General features: G+C 59.6%; 1 protein-coding gene and 1 long non-coding RNA gene across 5 annotated transcripts in view; one reads left to right on the forward strand and one right to left on the reverse strand.

Annotated features, from left to right (window-relative positions):
• The window catches only part of BCAR1 (BCAR1 scaffold protein, Cas family member), a 37,059-nt gene extending 18,301 nt beyond the window's left edge, over positions 1 to 18,758 (reverse strand). The window contains exons 1-2 of one of the 4 annotated variants that reach the window (XM_024233191.3): positions 18,566 to 18,742; positions 4,876 to 5,043 (exon numbers count right to left, since the gene is read on the reverse strand). In XM_024233191.3, coding sequence (XP_024088959.2) covers positions 4,876 to 4,887 — 12 coding nt within the window. In that variant the 5' untranslated portion in view covers positions 4,888 to 5,043; positions 18,566 to 18,742. Of the gene's footprint in view, positions 1 to 4,112; positions 4,296 to 4,875; positions 5,044 to 17,089; positions 17,277 to 18,565 lie in introns of those variants that run through there. The other 3 variants (XM_024233190.3, XM_054534145.2, XM_024233189.3) reach the window with 3 other exon arrangements.
• LOC134760407 (uncharacterized) lies at positions 3,483 to 8,857 on the forward strand. The gene is made up of 2 exons (XR_010137790.1): positions 3,483 to 3,797; positions 4,542 to 8,857. It is a non-coding gene; the product is annotated as an uncharacterized LOC134760407 (long non-coding RNA).
• Positions 18,759 to 19,678: the final 920 nt, after the last annotated feature.

Below are 19,678 nucleotides of genomic sequence, written 5' to 3' on the forward strand. Positions count from 1 at the left end.
TCTGCCTGGCTCTGAGAATGGCCCTCGTTGTGTCCCCGGGGCCCGCCTGGGCACCACATCCACCCGGGCTGGGCAGGCAGGCCCTGAGAAGCAGAGCGGCTGGGACCAGGGCTGCGGGTGGCACACATCAGGGAGAGCTGCAGCCGTCGGATGGGTGTTGGGGTCTCCTCATTGGCTCTGCCAGCTGCCTTGGGAGCCCTGGACGTGCTGTGGCTGTCCCCAAACTCCTTCTCTGGGTCGGGCGGAAGCTGGTGTCAGGGAGTGGTAAGGGGAGATGCTGCTACTCCAAGGAGCCTTCCCTGGTTGCCTGAAGGGACAACCCAGGAGTTCTCAGGAGCAGGGCCAGCCCAAGCCAACTGCAGAGAACACTGCAGGTATCACTGCTGACCAAAACCGTCTCTGCCAGGCCTGGCTCCCATCTGGCCTGCAGCCTTTCACCCAGCAAATGTGACCTCAGCACCCGCAAGCCAGCACAAGGTGGGAGCTGGGAGAAAATGGCAAGAACTCCTGGTCTCTGCCCAAGACCCCAGGGTTGGGGGCAGACAAGGAAATGGGTAACAGTGCCGCACCCGTCACTAAGTTCACAACAATCAGAACAGCACAGCTCCTCCCCGCGGGAGGCAGAGCTCTTTCCCACACAGCCACTAGCTCATTTCACCCTCAAAACAACCCCATAAGACACGATTACCTCCATCTTACTAGACAGGAAAACCAAGGCTCAGAAGCTCCCTGACAGCCCAGGGTCACCGAGTCCAGAAGCAGCAGAGGCCGACCCCAGGATGAGACACGGTGGAGCTGGGTGGCTCCACTTTATCTCCACCGAGGGGTGATGCCTGGGTTCGTGGAAACCACGAGAGGAAATGTCACAGGCCTTTCCCACCCCTCCTTTCCACGCCCCCAACGCACACATGCACCCGCCCCAGCACAGAGCCTCGCACATAGCAGGCACTTGGGAAACACTGACTTCTTTCATACCCGGAACCGTCGCAAACTTGGGCCAAGTTTATTTCTGGGGCATTCTATTTGCTTGTCCCAAAGAGCCTCCGTGGCCAACAGATGCAGGCCCAATAAGCATGCGCCCAACTGGCCATCCGCACCCGGGACCCGCCTGGGGGGGGTCCTGATCACCCTACTTGGTCCTGGCCTCGGGCTCTGAGGGGCACCTCCTCTTCCCTCCCCCATGTCCCCATCCTGGGTGGAACTCCAGGACCTGCCAGCCTTAGTGGCATCTTCCCCTAATACTCCCACAGACAACTGGGTGGCCAGGGTCTGGGCTTAAGTCCTGGGTGCCCGGGAGGCAGGCAGCTAGGGTATGGGCAGACGACATAGCCTGTGCACAGGGCCCACGTTCCAGAGCCACTCCAGGGGGGAGCATGGCTCCTATCCTGCCAGCCTTAGGAGGGCGTGAATCGTCGGAGAGGAGGAGGGCAGGGAAGGCGTGCAGGCCCTCAGCCCCACGCGTTGACACTCAGCAGCAGGAGGGAATACAAAGCCACCTGTGGGCTGGCCACGGCCAAGGGCTCCCCGACACAAGCACAGGGCACAGCCTGGCCTTGGCTGCAGCACCACAGCAGATGCCTTTATGCCCAGGGCCAGCTATGGGCTGAAAGCATGCCCCAGTCCCCACTCCAGCCAGGGCATCCCAGGCACTGTCCCTAAGAGGCTGGGCAGAGGAGATGGCATGGGGAGGGCCCTCCTGCTTCGGGATATGGAACCTGCAACCCAAAACACCCCGCGGAGAGTGGGGACGGCTGGCAGGCCCCAGGCCTGTACCCCTGCAGGCAGGATCAGCGGGGTTCACTCAAGCGGACCTGCTGGAGCTCATGCTTGTGATCCGGGGTTTTGGCAGAGAGCTCAGTGTGAGGCTGACCCCTGACTTCAGGGACAGCACCAGGCCCAGAATAGGGGTAGCCCCCACCTCCAACCCCAACTGTGTCATCAAGGAGGCTAGACCCACCCCTCCACCCTACTTCTGCCCCAGGCTAGAACCTAGAGGTGGGAGGAAGTCAGGGAAGCAAGACACAGGTGGAGCCAGGGCCTCTCCTGTGCTCGGAGGGCCAGGAAGGGCCTGACAGAGGGCAGAGCCCCACCCTCTTACATGGAGACCACCCTGCAGCCCCTTATCTGGGGGCCGAGGAAGAGGCTTGCCCAGTGTCTTTGCTGGGGAAACTTCCCTATCATCCAACCCCACGCCCCACACTTCAACTCTGACTCCAATACTGCCTCCTCCAAGAAGCCCCCCTGGAGTGCACCTCCCCTGCTGGTTGGTTCTAGCTGACCAGTTAATTGGTTCAGCCGGCTGTGGGCTCCTGGGGGCAAGGGAAGGAGTTGTCCAGGCTCAGAAGAAAAGGGTAGTAGGACCTCCTAAAGGGACAGCAGATGCCAGGAGAGGGCCACAAAGGCACAGCCTTGGAACCAGAGGGTTCCTACCAAGTTGACAACTCCAAAAGAGCATGGTGGTCCCCCAAGGACCAGAGCTCCCCCAATCCCAGACTGGGAGTTCAGAGGCCACACGTGGTGCTGCACTGGAGGCCATGCCAGGAGAGGAGGTTCTGGATCCAGTTCTGAGGACAACTGACTGTCTCTCTGTACCTCAGTGTCCCCATCTGCACCATCCGTATAATGGGAAAGGGGTTTGAGGAGCTGTCTCAAGGCCCTTCCTGCACAGACAGGAGGCCCTAGTGGCACTGTCCTTATTTCCATCCCTCGCCCAGACCTGGGGCCATGGTACCAGTACACAGTGCTCACCCTCCTGCTCAGGCAAACAGTAACGGCCAGAGACTCCAAGCCTCCTGCCCCAGCCCAAGGTGACTTTCCTGGCAGAACCTGGGACTGCCCTGCCCTGCCCTGCCTCCACCCAGCTCCTGGGCAAGCAGTGCCAGGAGGAAGTGTCAGCAGCTCCTCCCCAAAGCTCCTTTCCCCACAGCCCCGCCACCCCCGTACCTGGGCCCCGATTCTCCAAGCACCTCGACACCTCCTCTCACAGGCCGGCCAGCCCCCACCACCCAACTCTCCACCGAGGGAAAGGAATGGGCACAAGAGGGGGCGTGCCCCGGCCCAGGGCGATGGGAAACATCTCACTAGCAAAGAAGAGATCAACCCATGGTCATTCTGAGAAGGTGACCAAAGCTGCAGCGGGCCCCGGGAGGGGTGTGGGAAAGGAAACCAGGGACTCTCAGGAGGGAACGGGAGCCTTGTGGTGGAAAAGGAACTGATATCCCCTATCTGGAACTCGAAACCTCAACATCTTCCAGGCCATAAGCCGCTCACCCCGCACCCCTAGGCAAATCTCAGCTTTCCCAACTCCCTCACCTCGGCCCAGCGATCAGCCTCTCGGACCCTCGAGAGGCAGCCCTGACCCTGCTCTAGCTCTGCGGGTCCCCAAACCATGGACTCCAAAGCCTTCATGTCCACACTGCAGAACCCGGCCCTGGCCCCCTCCCGCGACACTCGCGTGCGGCTAGGACTCCTGTGGCCAGGACCCGGCTTCCACCCGCGATCGGCGTGCGGGGCTGTAAAGCCCGCGGTGCGCCCGCCCCCACCCCCGCTCCGCTCCCGGAACCCGGCGCCGACGGCCGGAGTGAATCATTAACCGGAGCCGGGTGCTCCGGCCGCGCAGCCTTCCCGGCTGGCGCCACGCACTTGCCCGCCCGGCCTCGGTCCCCCGGAGCTCCTCCCTCTCCGGGAGCGGTGGGCAGTCCCCACGCCACACCAGCCAGACCACCCGCTCGAGGCTCAACGGCCCCTCCTCGCAGCCAAGGAAACTGAGGCTCGGAGGCAGGGCGCAGAGGCCCAAGGTGACACAGTAGGCGGCCGTCGGCAGGGGAGTGCGGGCCCCGCCAGCCACTTTCCCGACACAGGAACCCTCCTGCCGGCTGGCGGCCCCCGCGCCCGGCCCCGCCAACGCCCCCGAGGCGCACAGGCTCCGGAGCCCCCGCGGTTCCTGCCTCCCGGCTTCCCGGCCAGGGCAGAAGGAGGTCCCGGGGCCGCGGACAACAGCCGGCGGTTCCCAGGCCCCGCAGGTCCGGCAGGAAATGCAGCTCGCTTAACCCCTTCCAGCCCGCTGCCGCCTCGAAGCCCGGACGCGGCCCGGCCCCGCCTGGCGCCCTCACCAGGTGGTTCATGGTGTCCAGCGGGCCTGGGGCCCCGGCTCCCGCGGGGGCGCACACCGAGCTGCCCGGGCCGCGTGCCCTCGGGGCTCCAAGCGCGCCGCAGCCGCCCCAGTGCCGCCGCGCAGCTGCCGCCTCGGCCACCCAGAGCCGGTCCAGCCGCGCTCCGCCCGCCGCCGCGGCCCAGCCGGCCCAGCCAGATCCCAGCATGCCCAGCCGCGCGCGCCCATTGGCCGCCGCCACTCTCCATGCAAATAAGCCGCCTGTCGGGGGCGCGGGCGCGCAGACAGAAGCCCGCCCAGTAGGGGCCGCCCCCCGCCCCGCCCCCCACCTCCCACCCCGAGGCTCCAGGCCCCTGCCCGAGGCCAGGCTTCCAGCCTAGGGCAGAGGACACCGCTTTCCAACAAATGCACTTCCCCGCCTTCCACCCAGGCGAGAACGCACCGAAGGCCTACGCAAACGCCTCCACTTCTGGGAAGGCTGCCCGGTTTGCCTTCCTCCTCCAGAGCCGAGACACGGCCTCAAGTCGACTTGTCTTTCCCGCTAACCAACCCCAGGGCATTCCTCGCGTGTCCATGGGCCGTGGGACTCAAACCTGAATCTAGAGGGAAAGGGGTGGGGCGTGCCCCAGCCTGCAGGAGAAGAATCACCACCACCACAGCTCCGACTGTAGACGGTCCCACCGTGTAAGGACCCCAGGAAATGAAGCCTCAAGCACGAAGGCTGGCGAGCTCTCGACCCAGCGCTTTTCACGGGCAGCACCTACCTTCCCCTGCATTGTGCCGACATCTGGGGACTCGGGCTGGTCCTCCAGCTGATCTGCCTCCTCTCATTCCTCATTCCTAGGTTCAGCCTAAATAAAACCTGGGCCCAGTACCCTCCTGAGTCCTGCTCCAACTCATCTGCTTCAGCGACATGGGGTAGGAGAGCGGCACTGGGGGAATAAGGGAGAGAGAAGGAAGAATCACCCGGGGGAAACCGAGTGGAGACAACCTTGGCTCTGAGTCGCCCCTTGCTCGGTTGCAGGTCAGTGACTGTCACCCCGTGCAGCAGAACCAGGGTGCCAGAGCCCCTGGGCCAGGCCAGGGACACACAATCTGCAGGGAGATCATAGGACCGAGCCTGGTCCAGACCAGACAGGACTCTCAGTCAACAATCCTGGGCCACTGGCTGAGCAATGGGATGCCACGAGGCAGCTCCGGTGGCAGGGAAGCAGCGGGGTAGACCCGGCTTCACGCAGCAGAGAATTCTCAAGCATGGCCTATGAAAGACACAAGCCCAGGTGCGCCTGCAGCTGCCCCTCTGCCTGACCCCCAGGGCTCAGCCTACGCAGCGCCTGGCCAGATGTGCCACCTTGGCAGGCCCTCTCCCCTCTCTGGGCTCCTTTCTCGTCTGAAAAGGGGCTAGGACAGCCCAGGTTTGGCTGCTCAGGTGCTCTGGGGAGCTAGTTAAAAAACAGACTCCTGTGTCCCACCCCTCCCAAAAAACTGGACGTCTGCATTTCCTCAATATTTGGCTTGGGAAGCATTGGCCAGAACTCACAGCACAGCGGGTGAGGAAGGAGCAGTGGGATGAGACAGAGCGTGACCCAAAGTCCTCAGGAAGAACAGAACAGCTAGTCAACACCCTGTGCCTCCCTGACACAGCCCACCTCGCCTCAGAAGAGGAGCCAGCCTTCAGGGAAGCTGCCTGGAGCATCTCCTCCTGCTTGTTCCCAAGAGCTGTGCTGGGCCCCTCCTGCACCCTGACCCTGTCCAGCCACCCACTCCTCAGCCTGGCTGGCACGCCAGCTTCCCAGAGAGCAGGTCTGAACCAGCGGAACCCTCAGGAGCCTGAGGTCATCCCTGGGCCTCCACTTCTGTGGGGAGGGGAGACCAGGCCTCATGGGCAGGCAGTGCCCTGCTGGCAGGGCTCCAGGCAGCAGTCTCTGCAGGGACAGGCAGGGACACAAAAGGCCTGGCCCTCAAGGGAGCTGGCCCCTGCTCCATCCTAGGTGGCCAAGGAGGGCGGTGCAGAGAGGAGGTGGATGCCTGGAACCTTGGGGGATGAGACCCTTCTCCCCCAGTAGCTGGATTAGAACAGCACTGCGGGTGGGGCTGCTGGTGTGAGCGGGAGGCAGCAAGGGGAACAGGCTCCGACACAGGCATTTCAAAAATTTGCTCCTTTTCCACTTAAATTCCCTCCCCCCAAAGCCTGTGCCTCCCAGAATGGCATTTCCGCTTTGGAAACAAGGCCCCAGGAGTTAAGCCCCACAGTGTTGAAGGGGATGTAGCTGGGGGGTGGGGGAGGAGCACCCACTGGGCAGGCTCTGGCTGGGGTATATGGGGGCAGAACCTCACCCCACCCCCAGTCCAGCCTCCCGGGACCTCCGCTGTCAAGTACAGGGATGCAGCCCCACATACCCAGCACAGCCTCCGCGCCCAGCCAGTGCCAGGGGCCCTATGCCATGCACTTATTTTGTGCACACAGCAATCCTGCAAAACAGGCTCACCGTTAGCCCCAATTTTTTTTTTTTTTTTTTTGAGATGGGGTTTCACCATATTGGTCAAGCTGGTCTCGAACTCCTGACCTCAAGTGATTCACCTGCCTCAGACTCCCAAAGTGCTGGGATTATAGGTGTGAGCCACTGCACCCAGCCTAGCCCCATTTTTCACATGAAGAGACCGAGACCCAGTTTACCAACCACTGCCCCATCCCACACATTTCGGGGCACAGAAGGGACAGGGCCAGGGAAGAAATGGGGCTGCTAGACCTCAGCCCACCCTGCAGCAGGAAGGGAATCTAGGGACAGGGACAGCAGCACTCCAGGCTCAGAAAGCCAAAGACCCCTGTCACACTCAGATTCAAAAGGACAGGCAACTGAGACCTAAGCACCCTCCTCCCCAGTAAAACTGAGCTCAGCACTGGGGCCAGCACCACCCCCACCCGACTAAGTTTAGCCCCATTGGTGAGAAGGGGTGCAGTAAACATTTGTTAACTGGGTGGGACCTCAGAGGTGGCCCTCATGGGATAGGCTGGCCTGGGTGAAGAAATCTGAGGCTGCCCCAGTCTGGAGGATGGGGGTGGTTAAGTCACGCCTAAGTGCAGAGGCACACACTTGCATACACACAGCACACACGCATGCATATACACACAGTGGAACTGGCAGCAAGGAGAGAGGCCCTGAAAAAGGAGGAGCTGGGAGAGGTTGTTGCCGGACCAAGGGAGACAGCTGCAGATATGTGGCCGGGGCACCAGCACAGGGCCCTCCCAGACAGTTGTGTCATCCCAGGAGTGGCCTGGCACCTCCAGCCAGGTTGAAGATGAGCTCACAGGCTGGAAGGGATGTCTCCAACCCCTCAGGGCCTGGAATAGCTGTTTGTACAGAAAACAGGTGGACCCAGCACACCAGGACACTAAGTGTCTGGAGTGGAGGGGGTTATATTGGACCCGAGTGGAAAGATAAGCCTGGGATAGGGTTCCTGCTCTTTGGGCTTTCTGAGGTCTGCCTTCAGGACAGACCCACTGCACAGAACTTTTCTTGCTCGATGCTCACCAATGTCCACTGCAGCATTTATGACAGCAAAGCATGGAGCAAAACAGGCTTACCTATCAATGCTAATTCTAGGGGACCGGTAAGACAAACCACAGCCCCTCAATAGAATAGCTTGCAGCTATTAGATGGCCTCTTCCAAAGACTGAAATAATGCTAGAAAATGCTTACAACAAACTAAAATGAAAAGAGCAGGCTAAAACCAGTTTGCACAATGTAAAGGCACACAGCCCCTTCCCCTCCTGAAGCCTCAGCCTCCCAGCAGCAGTGAGGGTGGGCTCGGTTGATGGCCGGCTCTGGGAGCGGCAGCAGGAGAGGATTTCCTGAGGCCGGAGGTGAGCACTGCCAGCCCCAGGAACAGGAAGAAACGGTATCTCTGGAGGGCCAATGCGAGCTGACGCCATCCCCCTAGGCTGGACACTCACAGTGGCAAGCTCAAAACTAAGGCGAGGCTGGGCGAGGTGGCTCACGCCTGTAATCTCAGCACTTTAGGAGGCGAGACTAGCCTGTCCAACATGGTGGAACTCCGTCTCTACTAAAAATACAAAAATTAGCTGGCCATGGTGGCGGGCACCTGTAATCCCAGCTACTCAGGAGGCTGAGGCAGGATAATTGCTTGAACCAGGAGGTGGAGGAAGCAGTGAGCTGAGATCACGCCACTGTACTCCAGCCTGGGCGATAGAGCAAGGCTCCATCTCAAAAAAAAAAAAACAAAAAACAGCTGAGCGCGGTGGCTCATGCCTGTAATCCCAGCACTTTGGGAGGCCAAGGCAGGCAGATCATCTGAGGTCAAGAGTTCAAGACCAGCCTGACCAACATGGTGAAACCCCGTCTCTACTAAAAATACAAAATTAGCCGGGCGTGGTGGCGCATGCCTGTAATCCCAGCTACTCAGGAGGCTGAGGCAGGAGAATCACTTGAACCTGGGAGGCAGAGGTTGCAGTGAGCCAAGATGGTGCCATTGCACTCCAGCCTGGGCGAGAGAGCGAAACTCCATCACAAACAAACAAACAAACAAAACAAAACCCAGGCGAGGGCACGGAACCTTTGTGGATAGCACAGAGGTGAACCTACTGTCACACACAGAACGGACAGCCCACACCCCAACACCAGTCATTCGTCACTGCTGCCCTGGGACCAGGACGGAACGATGGCTACCTGGAGGCAGAGAGAGGGACAATGCCCCACACAGCTCCCATGGCCAGCAGAGCTCGCACCCTCCACCTCATAACCCAGGCGTGTGCCTACCGGTAAGCACCCCAGGTGACCCCAGACCGCAGAGCGTGCACTCAGGACTCAAGCTGGAGCTGTTACCATAAAGCGCTTCCCATCCTCCCCTGCTCTCGAGGGTGGAGTGACTGCAGGGCAGTGTTTGTCATTACAGTAGTGGCTCTGACTGTGGGAAGGTGGGCGGGCCCTACAGCCTGAAGCCAAATCCCTCCAGTGGTCATCCCCTTTGGCATGCCCAAGGCCAGTCCCCAGAGACCCGGGGGCAGGGGCAGTATCCAAGGTGTGTGGGCAGAGCTGCCAGGTAAGGGACACAGCACAGGGGTGGGGTGGGGCCTCCCTGCACTCCGAGTCCTGGCCCGCATCCCACTAAATCCAGCCCTACGCCTCCACTTCAGGCCTGTCAGAAACAGGACTGGAAGAGGCAGCACAACTTTCCAAATTATCTGGAAATTAACAAGCAGCAGAGGCCCCTGCCGTAGGTGCCTGCCTCGGAGAGGGGCTCAGCTCACAGCGGCCCAAGGCCGGAGTGGGCCAGCAAGGCAGCCCCAGTGTGCCGTTCAGAGGCTCTCCGCCCACCCCAGCGACCCCTTCCTCTTCTGCACGCTCCTCCCTCAGCTCTCCCCTCCTGCCCAGCCTCCTGGGGCTGGCAGGTGGGGCAGCCACCAGCACAGGGCCCTCCCAGAAAGGTCCTCCTGGACCAGCGGCGCCCCTGTGTGCAGTGAGGAGGGGCCATGTGCACTTTGCCCCACTGCTGACCACCAGGTCCTCCTCCTGAATCTGCGCCCTATGGCAGAGGCAGCCCCTCAGCACTGCCTGGGGGAGGGGGAAGAGAGGGGCTCAGTCCCAGCTGGAAGGGGGAAAGAGGGGCAAAGGGGCAAGCTCTGTCCTTGTCCTCAGAGAGGAAGCTCCATAGCTGGGGGCTGCCCAGCTCTCCACTGACTGGCCGGGTGGGCAGGGATGAGGGTGTGGTCAGGAGGCCTCCCCAGCCCAACCCAGCCCAGCCATCTGCTCTCCCATGGCAACCAACCCCAGTGTACTGGGCGGAGGGGGGTGACTTCACACATCAGCTGCTGCCCACTCCCGGCCGCTTTCGTAGAACACAGGTGCCCACACCCACAGATACCCACCTGGCCACTCTGCTGGGGTCAGCAGGCCAGGGGTCAGTGGAATCACAATAGGGGACCCTGGGGGCTCTGGGTGGCAGTGACGGAAAGAGTGGATACAGGGAAGACAGAGCTGTGGCAGCCACAGGGAAAGCAATGCTTTTTTTTCTTTTTTTAAAGACAAGTTCTCTGTCACCCAGGCTGGAGTGCAGTGGCACAGTCACCGCTCACTGCAGCCTCAACCTCCTAGGCGCAAACGATCCTCCCACCTCAGCCTCTTGACTAGCTGGGTCTGCAGGTGTGCACCACCATGCCTGTCTAATTTTTTTTTTTTTTTGTAGAAATGGGGTTTCACGAGCCCAGGCTCGTCTCCAACTCCTGGGCTCAAGTGATCCTCCCACCTTGAGTTCCCAAAGTGCTGGGATTATAAGCGTAAGCCACCGTGCCTGGTGGAAAAGCAATGCTTTTTCTCCCTCCTTGGACAGCATCGTGGGGCTAGGCTGGGTGTCCCACTGGAGCCTACGCCGGCCTACAGATAAAGGCTCCTTTGCCCTGGGAGACCCAGGCTCAGGCTCTCGCCCAGGCTTAGACTAGAGGAAGGGAGCAGATATTAATGACTCCAACTCGCCGTGGGCCTTCAGCCAGTCACTGTACTGCTCAGGTTTCAGTTTGCCCATCTGTTAAATGTACCCACCACCAGCAGCCCTGCCCACCCTGGGGCCGTAAGACTGATGGCACAGGCGGCTGGCAAGCACACAGTGGTACCCTAGTGTCCCACTGCCCGCAGCATACCCACACCCTGTGCCATCACACACTGGCCCCACCCCGCTGGGCACCAGGGCGCACCCTCCCTTGTCCTACCCCATGTGCTAAGCCCATCCCGCAACCAAGCCCTCCCTGCTCTCCCTACAGCCTGCACAGACACCGCTCCTCAGATGCCCTAAGCATCCCTCACCTTCCCCGAAACCTTGTCTGAGAGACTGGGGCAAAATCTTTCCTTGGAGTTCTGCTGCCCCCAGATCCACCCGCCAACACTGGAGGCAGGCAGGGTCTCCTCTTGGACTGCCCTGGGGAAAGTAGGAAGTGGCTGGTTGCAGTCCCTTTCACTATGCATGTTATAAAGCAACACTCATGCATCTGCGCCTCCTGACTGAGGTCTAACTGTTGGCAGCACTGCTGTGTAAAAGGACAGCCGTGTCCTCAGGGAACTCACACTCCAAGGTGTGTGTTAAGGGGCACAAACATAAATGCTTGCAAAGCAGACAGCAGAGGGATGGGGGAGGCTGTTCTACACAAGGTGCTTGGGGGCTTCTCTGCGGAGGTGACATTTGAGCAGATGTGTGACTCTTTTGCTAAGACTCATTATGCAGAAAAAAATAACAGCAAAAATTCGTAAAAATAGCACAGGCAAGCCAACTCCTTCGGCGTGAAGAGCCAGTGTGGCCGCAGGAGCACACAGAAGAAACCCAGATGCTGGGGCCAGGGACGCAGGGAGTCTCCCTCTACCCTCCTCAGGCTTGGCTCAGTGGTGCGTGCCTCCTGGGCTTAGGGCTTCCAGCGCTGGGGCAGGAGCAGCAAGGAGTGTCTGCCTGGAGGGGTGCCTTGGCAGATGGCCAGGGAAAAAAAGAGAGAGCCCAGGAATCTGCATGGGCTGGGAAGGAGGAGGAGGAGGGACGCAGGTAGCTTCTGCTCCATCCTCTCCCGCCTCCTGCTCTCCTTAGAAACCTCCCAACCAGGACCTCTGGAGTGGTCACAGGCCCTGGCAGAAACACAAATGACTCTACAGCCTAAGACACTTAACCTCCCAGATAACCTGCGAAGAGGCAGTTTAAACTCTAAGACACTTGGTGAGGTCTGGGACAGGGAGGAGTGTGGTCATACCACTTTCTGGGCAAACAAGTAACTTTGGTAGATCCAGGATTTGGGGGCACAGATCTCTAGGCATGCCTCAAGGCATACAATTGGATATCAGGTTTTATAAAATACTTAAATGGGGGTATTTTGCCAACAATAGTGCCAGTGTTCCGCTACTTAATAACACACAGCACAAGCTGGCTTCAGTGGCTCATGCCTATAGTCCCAGCTACTGGGGAGGCTGAGGCAGGAGGATCATTTGAGTCTAGGAGGCCAGGCTAGGTAACACAGCAAGACTCAGACTCAGACACAGCACACTAAAGGTAGAGACAAATATCCATCCACAAGGAATGGATAAATATCTTGTGGCACATCCATTACTGGAACATTACTCAGCAACAAAAAAGAATAAACTGGCTGGGCGCGGTGGCTCACACCTGTAATCCTAGCACTTTGGGAGGCGAAGGCGGGCAGATCACGAGGTCAGGAGATTGAGACCATCCTGGCTAACACCGTGAAACCCCATCTCTACTAAAAACACAAAAAATTAGCCGGGCATGGTGGCGGGAGCCTGTAATCCCAGCTACTTGGGAGGCTGAGGCAGGAGAATCGCTTGAACCTAGGAGGTGGAGGTTGCAGTGAGCCAAGATTGTGCCACTGCACTACAGCTTGGGCGACAGAATGAGACTCCATCTAAAAAAAAAAAAAAAAAAAAAAAAAAACCAAAAAGAATAAAACCAATATGCTCGAGGAATAAAGCCAGACCTGGCCTGGCTCAGTGGCTCACGCCTGTAATCCTGGCACTTTGGGAGGCCAAGGTGGGTGGATCACCTGAGGTCAGGAGTTCGAAACCAGTCTGGCCAACATGGTGAAACCCTGTCTCTACTAAAAATACAAAAATTAGCTGGGAATAGTGGTGGGCACCTATAATCCCAGCTGTTCGGGAGGCTGAGGTAGGCGAATCACTTGACCCCGGGAGGAAGAGGTTGCAGTGAACCGAGATCCTGCCACTGCACTCCAGCCTGGGTGACAGAGCAAGATTCCGTCTCAGAAAAAAAGAAAAAAGCCAGACCCCAAAGTGCATCTACTGTAGGCTTCCAGTTGCAGAAAGTTTAAGAACAGGCAAACTTAAGCCAGGTCAATAGAATCTTGACTGTAAGGGGGCTTTTGAGAACTTTCTGAGGTGATGGAGACATTTGTTATTTTGATTCGATTGATGGCTACATTAAGGTCTATATTAATCAAAACTCATCCAACTGCCAGGCGCGGTGGCTCACACCTGTAATCCCAGCACTTCAGGAGGCCGAGGCAGACGGATGAGTTCAGGCGTTCGAGACCAGCCTGGCCAACATGGTGAAACCGTGTCTCTACTAAAAATACAAAAATTAGCTGGACATGGTGGCACATGCCTGTAATCCCAGCTACTCGGGAGACTGAGGCAAGAGAATCACTTGAACCTGGGAGACAGAGGTTGCAGTGAGCTAATATCAGGCCACTGCACTCCACCCTGGGTGACAGAGTGAGACTCTATCTCAAAAAAAAAAAAAAAAAAAAAACCTCATCCAACTAACTGTATGTTTAACATCTGCACATTTCACAACATGTAAAATTTACCTCAATAAGAGTTTCGACTGGTAAAAAATAAAACAAAGCAAAGAAAAAAAATACATGGCATTACAAATACCAAAAATAGATACTGCAAGCCTAAACCCACCATGCTACTCTTTTTGCCCTGACCATGAGGGAGCTTCAAGTTAAATTTGGATGCCTACTGAGCCTAGGCTTTCTGGGATAATTCTTCCTCCTTCCCCATACATTACATAATTCCAGATCTTTTCATGATCCCAGACTATTTGTGTCTTCTGCTATAATCTGCTTCAAATCCTTCTTGGAATTTGGTAGGGCTTAAATAATAAATTAAAATGACTGAAAAACCTTCCCAGCCTCTAATCCCCGTTGGAGAAGAGATTAACTTCAGAGCCGCAACTTGTGACCATCTCACCAGAGCAAGCATCCCTTCCATACCTCTACTGAAGTCCCCAACCTGTCCCCAGAATTCTTTTTCCTTTTTCCTGCAGAGAGGGAGACAATGGCCCAGCACACAAGGACTGAGAGTGACCCATAGAAACAATGGGGCTTGACCTGGAGGACACACGCAGGGCTGCAGCAAAGCCAAGTCCAAGGCCAGGGGTGAAGGTAAGCAGACAGAGGGAAGGTGGTGTGGGCCCCAGAACACCAGGGCACCAGTGGTAGGAAATGGGGAGGTCTGCAGGTATCACCCAAGCCCCCCACTCACCCTCCCGGCTGTAGGCCCCTCCCTTAAGGAGCCATGATCCCCAGGCAGGGGTGGAACCAGCCTCCCTCAGAGGCCCTGCCTGCCCCGTGCTGGCCCGGCTGCTGCAGACCACACCTGAGCAGAGGCCTGCACCACTGCAGCGGCTCCCACGGCCTGCAATGCCACCTCATTCCTGGGGGCACTTGGAGCAGGGCAGCAGCTGCATAGATGCGATGGGCCAGCTGGTCGCCCCAATGCAGGTCACTCTCTGGGTGGAGTGAAGACAAGGACCTGACCATCCAAGGCTCAAGAGGCCAGGGTCCTGCAGGCCATGCCCGGGCAGGGGAGAGGCCAGGGTCATCCCACCACCAAGGCCTTGGCAGAAACCACACTGACCATAAAGAAAGGGCCACAGAACCCTAGGGGCAGAGGCCAATGAGCCTGGGCCCAGCCCAGCCTCCTCCCAACGCTGGCTCCCCAGGAGTCAGGAATGGGTCTGAGCCACTGCACTGGCCAACCACGGCCTCATAAAGACAATAATCTCCACAGCAGTAGCTGCTGTTACTTAATCACCCTCCTTCTAACAGGTCTGGTCACCCCTCACCAAATTCTCACAAAATCCCAGGAGCTCTGTGCTGTTAACATCCCCATGACACAAAGGAGGAAACTGAGGCTCAGGGAGGTTCAGTAACTCACTCAAGGCACAGAGCTAACACTGTTCACTCTAGAGCCCTTGCCCTTGACCCACCAAAACACTCTCCCCACCCCAAAGCAGCCTCTCCAGGAACCCCTTTCAGCCTCAAGCAAGGCTCTGAAGAGAGTGGCTGAGACCCCAGGCTCTGCATGGGGATGCAGCCACTGGCCTGTGGGGGCTCCATGGTACTCCTGGGGCCACACACTCAGCAGGCGGCCAGGGGCAAGCTGCAGCCAGAAGGCAGAGAGAGAGAGCGGGGCGAGCAGTCATGGGTTCTGTAGTGTGAAGAGGGAGCCTGACACAACCACATCACCCCACCAACAAATGGACAATGGCAGACGGGGCTGGGAAGGCTTTCTACGGATGATGGCACAGAGCTTGAGGTGAATGGGAATGACCTGGTGAACGAGGCAGCTGGCTGGAGATCATTTCCTACAGAGGGAGGGACAGGCTGAGCCAAGGCCCAGCGGCAGGAGAGGGTGCAGCAGGGGCAGTGGGGCCTAAGCTGCGGACTTTGAACCTGGACACTGCCTCTTCTGACTCTCTCTGTCCACTGCCTGGCTGCCAGGCCAACTATGAACCCCACAGGGCAGACCCTCATGGCTCCTTGGGCAGCTCTCCCACTCACACCACTGCCTGGCACAGAGCCAGTCCCAGGATTGCTGGCCAAGGTTTCAACCAGATGCCAAGGCTGGTCTACTCATCTCCATCTACCACTGCTGGGGCTGGCTGGGGCTAGACCCACCCTGCTGCACAGCCCTGGGTGCTACCTGCTCTGAGCCCAAGGTGCTTTGCCTCCCAGGGATGCAAAAGAGGTGACACAAACTCATGTTTGGGAAGCCATAGGTAGAGGGTTGGCTGCTGTCCACAGCTCAACAGGCTGCAGCCCCCACAAGTAGAGGCCATGCAAGGATGACGCTTATTTTATGGCTTTGGATCCTGCCATATTCGGCTCCCACCCTTGCTCCACCTCTCACTGGCCATGTGACCCTGGCAAGACGCAGGCCCTCTGTGGGCCTATGAGACCCTGAGCCCAGTGCCCAGCACACAGGGCAGCATCCCTGAAAGGAGCCATCCCTCAACAAAGGAGCACAGGAGGAGCTGGAGTGGCCGCACTCACTTCACAGATGGGAAGCAAGAAGCAGAACAGACAGCAGGGAGGCCTCTCTGCAGCTGGAAGCTGGCCTCTTACCTGGCAGGGCCGGGGGTGGCCAGCACCTGCCACCCCTAAACATGGACTCCCAAGCCAATGCCAGCCAGAGGTCTGAGGTGGGTGGCACATTTCCTTCCAAATGTGTCCTCTCAGCTGCAGGAAGAGTCAGGCCCAAGGCGCTGGGCGAGAGGAAGGCATGGGAATACGCACAGGGTGTCTAGGCACCACCCGAGCATTGCACTGCTCTACGCCTGGAGCAGAGGAAGGGGCACTGAGCAGGTAGCTGGGACGCCCTGGCTCCTTCCTCTCTCTGGGTCTGGGACTGCATGTGAGTCAAATCACAAGGTGACACCAGCTGATCCCCGGCATCTCCCCTCCCCCAACACTCAGGGGGTCGCTCCCCGCACAACTGGCCCACCAACCTCTCACCCTGCTTCCCCTCCCATCCCCTTCTGAAGCATCTTATAATTTTTGTGGGCCAAAGTGCCTGCGTCAGCCCATCTAGGAAAAGACTGCCCAAATGAATGGGTGTGCTTAAAACCCAGACGTGTCCCTAAGCAGTCGCCACTCTGGGTTCCAAGGGCAGGGCTTGAGCAGGCAGCTCAGTCTGGAAGCCTCCGCAGGGCCTCCTCAGCACATGAAAGCAATTTTCCAAACACTTCAAGATTGTTCCAAAAATGAATTCTCCTCTTGGCCCCACCACCTCACACACTGCCCAAGGTCCCAGGAGAGAGAGTCACGGTGATCTGCCAGCCAGCCACGTAGGGGGCAGATGGCAAAGACCTCTGCCCACCCCCAGCAGAATTCTCCTGGGCTGTGACTACAAGGGAGAGGGTAGGAGGTGACTCAGAGCCCGTGATGGTGTGGCCAGGCTGCAGGTCCCCACGACGGTGCCTATCTGTCCAAGTCCTACCCAGCCTGCTGTCCCTCTCTTGTTACAGATGAGGCACAGTGCCAAGGAAGGCTGCCCAAAGTCCTGTAAGGCAAGGGGTTAGGGTGCCATCCCAGACTGCATGTCCAGAGCTTGGCTCTGACTGTGGACAACCAAACCAAATCAAATGGGGACCTCCCCATAGAGGCCCGCCCAGGCTCGGATGTGGCCAGAGTGACATTCTCTAATTACTACTGCCCTGGGATACCGGCCCTCCAGCAGGCCCAGGTGGTCCACCTTGTCCCTCTGCCCAGTGCCCACAGGAGCGACGCTGGCCAGTCCCCTGACACCCTGGGTCAGAGAAGTCCAGAACTTTCCAGGAGAGCAGAGCAGAAGAGAGGAACGGCTTGGTAGGCATGCTCTGTCTTCTTTCTGTCTGAAGACGAGACGATTATGCTCTGAACCAGAACGGATGGCGGGGCTCACATCAGCACAGTCTGGAAGCCCTCATTTTTTCATCTGTAACTGCATTACCACTTCTGGAGGCGGGCAGGAGCGGGCTCTTTAATTCCGCAATAACAATGCTTTGCACTTGGCTAGCCTCCCCTCCGGTCATCTGCACACACTCTGGGATAGTTAATGAAGAGGCCACTTGCCAGAAAGCCCCCATTGCCTGCTTCACAGAAAGGATGGGGTCCCCCGCGTGAGGAGCAGTTCCAGAAACAAGGCCAGAGTGGACAGGGCTCTGGAGGGAAAAGCCCCTAACTAGGCAGGGAAACGATGGCTGGAGGCCACAGCTCTCCAGGTGCAGATGGTGTCCCTTCCTGGCAGGACGCCGGGGTGTCCGCCTCCCACATCCCACTTCAGTCTGTCCATCTGTCATGTGGGGCCTGCACCTGAGGCCTGGTTACCCGGGGTAGCCAGGATCACTTGCTGTCCTCAGGAGGTGAGACTGAGATGCTCAGAGATGCCAGTGCCCAAGTGTGGAACCATGGCCCGGGGGTCTGCCGAAGCCAGGCTGCCCGGCCAGGAAGAGGGGGTGTCGGACAGAAAACTCCCTACGGCCAGTGGGGAGGAACCGGTCAGTCAGGGCCCCGGGGGTTCCGCAGCGGGAGGAAAACGTCCCAGGAAAGTGAGCCCATCGGCCGTGGAGGGCAGGCACGGCTCCCATCCACCCAAGCCGTCCTGGGGGAGGGGTGGCTCCGGCGACTGGCAGAGACCGCGCCCCAACCTGGCCACCCCGGGGGAGTCCCGGGAGCGCCGCAGGGCAGCAATCTGAGGGAGGTTTTGCGGGACAGTACAGCCCTCCCACCCCCTCATCCGGCCCAGCAGTCCCGGAGGGGGAGTCCTGGGAGCGGCAGAGACCCCTCCCCGCTAGGCCTAGCCGTCCTGGTGCGGGGTCCTGGCGGGCAGCAGACTCCCGTCTGGCCCAGCTGTCCCAGAGGTTTCCCGGGGACCAACAAAGAGTCTTCCCGACCCAGCCATCTTGGGGTGCTCCTCGAGGGGACAGTACGGACCCCAGCCCGATCCAGCTCTCCTGAAAGAGGATGGAAAGGCGGGGGCAGAGAGGCCGGCTTGGGGGAGCCTCCCCCAGCCTGTGCGCTCTCCCCCGGGGCCGAGCAGGCCCCAGTGAGGCGACCCCCAGTACGGGAGCCAACGCGGCATCAGGCCCGCAGCGGGCGGGGCGAGGTCGCAGCCGGGCGGGGGACAGCCGGCCCGGGGTCCAGGGCGGCGCGGTACTCACCGGCACGGACATCTTGGCCGCCGCCCCCGGGGCCTGGCGGGCAGCGGCGCTGGCGGGCTAGGGGCTCGGGTCCGCCCGCGCCGCTCAGAGGCCCCGCGAGGGGTGCCGGCGCTTTCCGGCTCCTCCGGCTCCTGAGCGTTCCCGGACGCCGGACTGTCCGGCCGCTCCAGTCGCGCCGCGCATGCGCCGCCCGCGCCGCCCCTCCCCACCGTCTCCGCGGCCAGGGACGCGTTAAAGGTGAGGACCCCGGACCTCGGCCTTTTTCTGTCGGCCCAACTCGGCGGGGAGGCGCGGTTTCCACCGCTCCTCGCCGATCCCTCGCGGGCCACCTCCAGTCGCACCAGCTCCGGGTCGCCCAACCAGTCCCCTCCCCCAACACTGCACGTCCCCTGTAGCTGGGCGCCTGCCCTGTGGCCCTGGCCGGGCTCCTAGGCCCTGTGTCCGGGCGCAGACCGGGGAGGGCTCGGCCGGCGGAAGGCGATCGCGGGGCAGCATAGCAGGCCTCCGGGAGCCCCTCTGCCCTCCCCCAGCTGAGAGCGAGCCCCGAGACCCCCAGGGAAGAGGAGTTCCCCACTCCCCGGAAACAGTCTAGCTCATCCTAGGGTCGCCCTGACAGTGACATCTGACCTGGCTTCTAGGGAGGATCCTGTGTCCCTGTAACCCCCACTCCTGGGCCCACCCTCAGCCCACCGTCCTCCCAGAGGCTGGAAGACGAGCCTTCGTGGGCCTGAGACTTCCTTCCCCCAGGTTAAACACCTCCAATTTCAGCTGTTTCGCATCTACCATGGTGCCCACACATGGCACCTGCAGCCACTGGACACGTGCATGTTCGTCCCCATCGCTCCACTCCTGCCAGGCAGGCCTTGCTGCTGCCCCGTTACATTTCATAGGCCCAGGCACTGAGATCCCTCACCCACTCAAAGGAAGGACCAGGGGTCCGACCCCTCTGTTCTGCTGCCTGGAGACGGTGGGTGAGCATCTAGAGCAAGTGGGGCTAGGGTCCAGAGCAGTGTCCCAGAGGTCAGCGCTGCCCACCCCAGGGAGGAAAGACGGAGCCAGCTTCCATGAGGCTGGTTGGCCGCAGCCTAGGCTCATGGCGGGGACCTGGGGGCA

This window comes from Pongo abelii, chromosome 18, assembly GCF_028885655.2.
Source record: "Pongo abelii isolate AG06213 chromosome 18, NHGRI_mPonAbe1-v2.0_pri, whole genome shotgun sequence".
Taxonomy (NCBI): domain Eukaryota; kingdom Metazoa; phylum Chordata; class Mammalia; order Primates; family Hominidae; genus Pongo; species Pongo abelii.